This window comes from Gouania willdenowi, chromosome 13 (genome assembly GCF_900634775.1).
Source record: "Gouania willdenowi chromosome 13, fGouWil2.1, whole genome shotgun sequence".
Lineage (NCBI taxonomy): Eukaryota > Metazoa > Chordata > Actinopteri > Blenniiformes > Gobiesocidae > Gouania > Gouania willdenowi.
The window spans coordinates 13,265,065-13,273,136 of record NC_041056.1 but is presented as its reverse complement, the minus strand read 5'-3'; the positions used below and the strand labels follow the sequence as shown (position 1 = coordinate 13,273,136).

The 8,072-nt window shown below is 36.2% G+C and overlaps 1 protein-coding gene across 2 annotated transcripts; it reads right to left on the bottom strand.

Annotated features, from left to right (window-relative positions):
* Nucleotides 1–72: 72 nt before the first annotated feature.
* LOC114474298 (zona pellucida-like domain-containing protein 1) lies at nucleotides 73–6,308 on the bottom strand. 2 transcript variants are annotated; one of them, XM_028464500.1, is made up of 11 exons: nucleotides 6,173–6,308; nucleotides 5,194–5,323; nucleotides 4,865–5,091; nucleotides 4,614–4,798; nucleotides 3,814–3,886; nucleotides 3,628–3,725; nucleotides 3,022–3,102; nucleotides 2,769–2,940; nucleotides 2,552–2,687; nucleotides 728–757; nucleotides 73–642 (listed from the first exon to the last, which is right to left on the bottom strand). In XM_028464500.1, the coding sequence occupies exons 2-11, from the start codon at nucleotides 5,294–5,296 to the stop codon at nucleotides 551–553; spliced, it is 1,197 nt and encodes a 398-aa protein (XP_028320301.1). In that variant the 5' UTR covers nucleotides 5,297–5,323; nucleotides 6,173–6,308; the 3' UTR covers nucleotides 73–550. The 2 variants fall into 2 exon arrangements, with proteins under 2 accessions (XP_028320301.1, XP_028320302.1); XM_028464501.1 differs by having other exon boundaries at nucleotides 73–639.
* Between the last annotated feature and the right edge of the window lie 1,764 nt (nucleotides 6,309–8,072).

The following is an 8,072-nucleotide window of genomic DNA, read 5'->3' as shown; positions in this document are numbered from 1 at the left end:
CTACAGCCAAAAGTGAAAGTAAAGAGTCAAAAGTGAGGCAGTACTTACAATGGAACACAAAAAGACATGTGCTGGTCTGTTATAGCTTTAATACTATCGAGCTCACTTTATTCAGAACCCAGAAATTAAAAAATATATATTATGTTAAAAAAGTGCTTTGTAATCTACATAGAAAGATGTTTTTTTTTTAATACAGGAAATATTTCAATAAAGAAATAAAGACACAAGTTAAAAACTTGTGTCACATCAGAATCTAAATATAACCAACATTCCTTCAAAAATCATTGCTAGTGTGCACATTGAAAGCCAACAATCTACAGATTAGACTGTGTGCAGACTGCTACCATTACAATATTTTGCTGTTAGCAAAATTTAAATGCTACCTGTAGATTTATTTTAATGTTATTAATTATAGATTTAACTTTATTAAAAAAGAAAGATGTGAAGATATGTTGTTGGGAAATGAAACACCACATTACTCTCTATTGTAAATAGGGAGTACTGTGAGAATTGCATGTTCTCTTTGTGATGTTCAACATGAGTTGAATGATCAGAGGATGATGAAGAAGGAAATGACTGCAAGAAAGTGGATTACGACCATCTCGCGGCGATCATAGCTGCTGCTGGCCTTTGAAGTACCTGCTGAAGCAAAGAGGAAGTAAAAACAGTAAATAAGCAGCCGCTACATCTAAGAATACAAACTATTACATTAACTGTCAATTCTTACTCTGAGGAGCTGAGATGGGTTCGACGTCAGCTGAAAGATTCAAACAGATGCATTAACAGGCATTGTCTGTAAAGTGCATATTATTATAACTATAATATGTGGTTTAAAACCCAATATCCAAACTCATGAAAGATAAATAATAATAACAGTGAACTATTTCTGTTTTCCGTAAGAGGCAAAATTCAACAGCACACCTCAGTAATTTCATCACAAAACAATAGGTGTTAGTAGCGACCCACTACCACCTGAGCCACGGGCGACCGTGGCTCAGGTGGTAGTGGGTCGTCTTCTGATCGAGAGGTTGGGCGTTCGATCCCAGTACCTGACTATGTGTCGAAGTGTCCTTGGGCAAGACACTGAATCCTAAGTTGTTCCCAGTGGTCGACTAGCACCTTGCATGGCAGTCCTGTCCCACTGGTGTGTGAATGTGAGAGTGATTGGGTGAATGAGCTGATATGTAAAGCGCTTTGAGACTGTTTCAGTGTGGTGATAAAGAGCTATATAAATCAAGTCAGTACACACAACCAGTAACGAGCCAGGTTAAATTTCATAGTACGCACAGATCCCCCAACCCCCACTTCCACCAGATGTTCGACCCTCATGCCAGTCCATGAGCAGCGCGGCTCACGCGATTCGCAAACTAGCCACAAGAACGCTCCGATCCGAGTAGTACTGCTGTCACCCAATTCAGCACCCTGGACAGCTGCCGAGAGCAGCAGTACGCACTGCAGATCAAACAAAAAAAACAAACTTGACCCTCAAAAAACTTGTAAGCAAAATGTTTTAGTTGGACAAAGGCGGTATTAGGATTCAGAAATAAGAGAAATGGGTTACTTGAGCCTAAAAAGTTTGAGAACCATTGCTCTAAAAGGCCGGATTTGGCCTCCAGGTCTTTAGTTGGACACATTTGCTTTAATATTTACCACATCTTATAAGGTGACATGTTGCATATGTTCAACTCAAGCATTGACTGAGTTGCAGCTATGATTATTAGGAGCTCTACAGCTGCTTCACCCATTTTTTTTATTTATTTTTTTTTTATTTTCCAGCACCTCATTTGCTTTTAAATGTTTTGATTACATTTTGAAGTATTATATTTGGACAGCTGTGTTCTTTATTGACTTGAAATCACTGGACATTCTATTGTGCACACAAAATTGAATGTAAAAACTGAGCACGAGTGAGAAAGAACAAAGCCAAGCCACGCTCACGCTTCGTCGTAAGTGTGATTTTGCGCAAAAATTGCTTCTCAAAGTTCTGGTATGGACATTGAGACAGGCTCAGTTTAAAGCTAAGATGAGCTGCAACTCTTGGCAAGGCCTTGGCTCTGAAATATGTAAAAAAAAAAAAAAAAAGTTGCGAGGATACAAAGTTCTCCATGGCTGTTTTTTGGCAGTTTTGACAAATTAAAGGTAAGCGTGCATTTAAATTTTATTTTTTTGCTGTGCTGCTGATTCATAAGATCATTTATGGTGTAAAAGTCTGTAAAGATTTTGTATTTGTGGCTTTTTGTGTTCTGGAAGTTTGTTGTCCTTTGTGGCTAATTGTACGCTGTCCTTGGTGCTGAAACGTGGCAGATTTGACAGGTGTCAGAATGAGAGACGGATGCGCTCTGTAACGGGCGATTGTCCTTGTTTTTTTTAAGGTTGATTCATCATTTTTTTATTAAACATTTAGGTTAATCGGTTGTTTGTGTTCACGTGATATTATTGGTCCATTTAGTTATAGCAAAAGGCGCTTTAAATCTCATGATTTACAAATTAAGCACTGGCTTTGCCCCAACACAGAAACTAGCAAGATGCTAAACTTCCAGGTAATTCTTACTGGTAGTCCGACTGTTCACAGATATTGGTCCAGAGGTGATTGTAGCTTCGGTCGGACTATCGTCACCATCGTCACCATCGTCACCACTGCCTGAGGCTTCTCTCCTCCTCCTTCCAGGTGCTGAAGTTGAACAATCCTGTGGAGGAATTAACAAAACCCATATAACTTAGCATGCACAGTTAAAATGTCAAGTGTTTTTACAGAGCTGCACACGCACAGGTTTTAACTCTTCGCATTTGGTCACATCACAGAGTCGAGTGGTGCAGTGCAGGAAGAAAGTGGAAACGGTGAGATTTCTGTGTTCCACAAATCTGAAGGCCTCAAAGGAGAAGTGCGCCTGTTGGGCGTCTCCGTTGAGTTCAATGACGGTCTGTGGATCACTTGGACACCTTCGGTAGTAATAAGAGACAAGTCAATATATAATTTTGCGACTTTTGAAATTTCATATAAAAAGCAATACTTATACTAACCCAACAAAAAGGTCATACATGGATGATTGTGTTTGAAAAGGACCTGTTGTCGTATAGCATCTGTCCAGCATCACATGGAACCTTTAAGAGCAGACACTCAAGAGATTAACACCCTTTTTTTTTTTTGAAAGAATGGTTCTCTTTGATATACTGTTTTATTTCAAACAAGTGCAATAATACAAAAACCAATACTACAATAAACAAAATATTTGATGCAGATGGCTTCCCTCCAGAAAAACAAAAAACAATTACATATATTACTGCATACATTACAGTTACAAATAATCAATTCTCAGCATCCTGTTTTCAACCATTGCTGCGGTTAATAACTTAATTTTGTCATATCTTTATATGATTTTGATTAAATACACACAAAAATAAACATATTACACACTTTCAAAATTGTCATACAACGTAAAGATGTTTTTGGGATATTTTCTATTTTTTTGCTATCTATGCACTCTTTAGTTGTTCCAGGATCTTATTCCACACACTGATACACAAAAGCTTTCCCTTGTTTTCTGCACACTCACAGACCTAAAATTAATTTGACTTAAGCCCCGCCCCTCTCATTGAACTCCTGTTTAAACTCTGAAAGAACAATACCTCTCTGTCAGGTTGGTAGCTGTGACTGCAACATAGATCTTAGTCTTTAGGTTCAGTCCAGTTGTTGGGATGTCAAGCGGCGTCGAGTAATTCTGATCCTGCTCCACAGAAAGTCAAAACAGTGCCAGGTTTTAAGCAACATTTGAAATAATCACTCAATGTTTAACTGACCAGATGAGCCCTTACCTTGTACAATGCCATACTCAGAGTGGTGATGAAGCTGCCATTGTTGTCTTTGATAGCAACCTTTACACCTGATCTGCAATAAATGAAATATGTACAATAAGTGATACATTTGGAGAATAATTAAGTTAAAAAAAAATATCCAGTTCATATTCTGCTTTTCGTAAAATGAGAGTCATGGGCAAACTACTACTACTACCACAATTTAACATGATATAACAGGAGTCTAGATCAGTGTTTCTCAAATGGGGGTACGTGTACACCTAGGGGCACGTGATGGCGCTACAGGGGGTACTTGAGAGAGTAAGAGAGAAAAATTAGCAAATAGGGTTTGCCTGAAATTTCTGGAAAAGTAAAAAGATTTTTGAATTTTTTGAATTATTGTTATTTTTATTTTTATCTTAAACAACTGTATTTTTCTTTTACTTTGTGAATCTAGTTGAACTAAAATGCAGTAAAAATAAATAAACAAATAAATAAAAAATACAATACAAATTAATTCTAGAAAAATGAAATATCTTTGGGGTCGCCAGAAATTCTTGATATCAAAATGGGGTCACGAACCAAAAAAAGGTTGGGAACCACTGCACTAAATACTGTTTCTTTCCACATATTTACAAAAAGAGATTCTTTAAAATGTGTGTTATCGCTCGTTCCATTATTATGCTCTATAGTTGTATTTGTTGTGTAGTTGTACGTTGTTTGAGAACCACTGGTCCAGATCCTTCATGCAAGTGATTATGGAAGGAGAAGAAAAGCTGATATTCATAGAAGAACAGCAGTCATATTTGTGTTACACTCACACAGCCAATTCGGTGTTATTGATCAGGTACTGCATGGGGTAATTGCAGGAGTACTTGTATATGATCTGCTCTCTATAGGTGATCTGCCCTGCAGATGGGTCGATGGCAACAATCGAACCAGAGATGTTAACGAACGGGACGTTTGAGTAGGAAGAAAAAATTCCAGTCCCAACTTGATTGGTTATCTATCGAAAAAGAGAAATTAAACTTATTTTTTTCAGTAAAAGGCATCACTCTGATGTAAAACCTACCGTAAGGTCATTTTCACAGTCGGTGGAGGAACTTTCATTTATCGGGAACCGAAATCTTAAAACCGGCGGGGTAGCGGTCATATCAGGCGTCCCATAACATTCAGGGTTGTTGACTTGATTATTTAGGACCATCAGACTCTCATTATACTGAGCATTGTAGACAGGACAAATGTAGATGCTCACTTCCATGTGCGTTGTGCCGCACAACACTGTCATGTCTGAGCTTTCTGGGTGTCCAAAGAGAAAGAGGTTGTAGGTTTAAACAAAAGCAGACACAAAATAAGAGCAACTACGATCGTAACTATAAGCTTATAGCCTACAACACCCACCTGGAGGCCTGTTTGTGGCATCTGCAATGCACTGAGATGGCGTCTGGGCATTGGTTCTCCACATAACGCCAAACAGGTGCATGATAATTATCAACCTCATCATTTTCTTCACAGAGCTGCAGACAAGCACCTAAACAATAAGAACAAATTACATTTACATGATTAAAAAAAACAGAAAAAAGGCAAAGAACTTTTAACCTGTAACGTCCCATATAACAATCCCCTGCTATCCTGCTTTGATTAAAAATAATATCGCTGGGTAATGGCTAAAATTATACTAACTTAAAAAGGGCTGTCGGGAATGGAGTGGTTTGCATTGTGCAGTCCAGTGTTTCAGTGCAGGATTTGCATGTTCTCCTTATATATGCAACTGACTATTTATGCCAGGTTGACTGGAGTTTGTGTCTATGTGCATTATTATTATTATTATTATTATTATTATTATTATTATTATTATTATTATTATTATTATTATTATTAGTGCGTTTTTGTGTCTCTGTTATTTATATGATAAGGATAAAATTAGGATAACTAATAAACATGAAACAAACATTTATTCAGGAAAACAGAGTTCAATGACAGACATTAGGTTGATTGATGATTTGATGGTAGATTTGCTAATAATAATGCTAATATTCATGTGAGCATTTTTTTAAATAATAAGGCTTGTTCTTCGGATTAGCGTCAATAAATAATAAATTTTTTTAAATAAGAAAAACATTAAAAGCTATTTGTAAAATGTAGTAAGGTCAGAATAATGTTCGAAATGTGTAAACAATCATGTATAACTACTCTTAACTCTCTTCAAATGTAATAATAATAATGTAAAATAATAGTAATTAAAAAAAAAAAGGTTTTCAAAGTAAAATCCATCAAAAAGTGGCAAATTTTCTTTGCAAGTTCTTTTTTTTATTATAAACTTTATAACTAATTTTGAAATTTAAAGCAGATACATATTAAAAGGTATTTCTGCACTCACCAGTGTGTCTCCTTTTGGTCTGTTTCTCCCAGTTATCAGATCGCCTTGTTTTTATTACCGTTCCCTCCTGGGCGTGTGAGGTAACACAATATAGTGTTACACAAAATGCAACCCGAGCATCTTTATTTTTCTGAACACTTAAAAAGAAAGATTTTTGTGGGAAAGAGGGAAGCCTATATACGTCACTTCGATTGTCCTGAGAAAATCTTTAACTGTTTACTGCTTTACAAAAAACAATATTCTACTGCCTAAAAAGTAGATTTAAATTTTGTTAATTCAAAATAATGTCTTCATCTTATCTTAACCTGGAAATGATTGACTTTCGTATTTGCAAGTTTGAAACAAAATATTACTGAAAGCACATAAAACAATGCAAGGGTGTCAATCTCACTTTAGTTCAGGGGCCAAAAACGGAGCAGTTTTCATCTCAAAGTGGGCCACAGATTTTATGTGGAAAAATGAGCAACTACAACATTATTGGGCCCTAGTTTGCACTTCTACGCACACATACATAAAATACTAAATATGTAGAAAACTGAAAATATCCAAGCAATAAGTGATAGATATCAGTCCTAACAGGATCTACATTTTAAATTTCCTTGATTTTGTGACCAATTTCTATTAAGTTAAGGGAAAATGTGTGTAATAGTTTGAGAAAATTAAAGAATTTTGTGAGAATTTTAAGTGTTTTTTCAACAGTTTAACCCTAAAAATGACTGAAATTTTGCAATATAAGCACTGGGAAAACTTTGAGCAGTTATTGTTGAGTTTAATTTACAACAATGATTCATCTTTTCTCTGTCATTTTTGCTTTCTCCTTTGGGCCAAATTGGATGCTCCAAAGGACTCGATTTGGCCCACGGGCCATGAGTTTGACACATGTGCACTATAGACACACAGCCTCTTTGAACCACAAGATTAATAAACATTAAACTATAGGTAGAGGGGTCATCTATTGATTAGGAAGTTGGAGTTTCGGGATTATTTTGGTGGTATTGAAAGCACTAAATAAATAATAAGTCCATTTATTCAATTTTTCCCATTTTAAAATGAGCTTCTTGGATTCTGTGTGATGGTTTGGGATTTTAATCTCAATTTTGGTGAGGTTAGACAGAATTAACAAATCGATTACTCAAACACAAAGCACATCTGTCAAACTCATGGCCCAGGGGCCAAATCCGGCCCTTTGGAGCAACCATTTCGGCCCACAAGAGAAAATCAAAATGACAGAGAAAACATGAGTCATTGTGTAAATGATACTTGACAATTTTTGCAGGGGCTGACAGTTCTTGTATCCCGGTTCTTATATCTCATGATTGTAGTCATTTTTAATGTAAAACAGTTGAAAAAAAATAAAAAAATCTTACAAAATCTTCTAATTTTTCCAATAGAAATTGGTCCCAAAACTAGGAAATTTAAAGTGAAGATGCTGTTGGGACTGATGGTGGATTGAGTTTGAATATAATGTTGGTGTTCTACTATATAATCTTATTTTTTGGTTCCTTTTTTTAGATTTCGGGCTTTGTTCCTAGTGGTTAGGTTAACGCTATTATACGGTATAGGCTTTAGCAAAGTAGGTTTTGAGTTTAGCCTTAAAGGTGGAAAGGGTAGCAGCCTCCCGTACTAAGACCGGGAGCGGACTGTTCTGCCCAAACGATAGGGCACGTACATGTCTTTAAGATATACAGGAGCACATGTTTTTGGACTTTGGAAAGAACACAGCCAAAACTCCTGCACACCCATATGAAAATTGGGATGCGAACCTACAACCTTTTGGTGGTAAATGGTCAAATATTTACCTTCTTTTTTTTTTTTTTTTTTTTTTAAGAACCATTTTCATTGGAAATATTTGCATCAATTCAAAATCTAATCTAGCATATGATACAACTCTCAATCCAAA

Coding starts and splice junctions, on each gene's coding strand:
- LOC114474298 (XM_028464500.1), bottom strand. CDS start 5,296: ATGATGAGGTTGATAATTATCATGCACCTGTTTGGCGTTATGTGGAGA. Junction 4,799..4,864: donor ACTGTGAAAATGACCTTACG/GTAGGTTTTACA, acceptor CTTTTTCGATAG/ATAACCAATCAAGTTGGGAC. Junction 3,726..3,813: donor TGAGTATGGCATTGTACAAG/GTAAGGGCTCAT, acceptor TCTGTGGAGCAG/GATCAGAATTACTCGACGCC.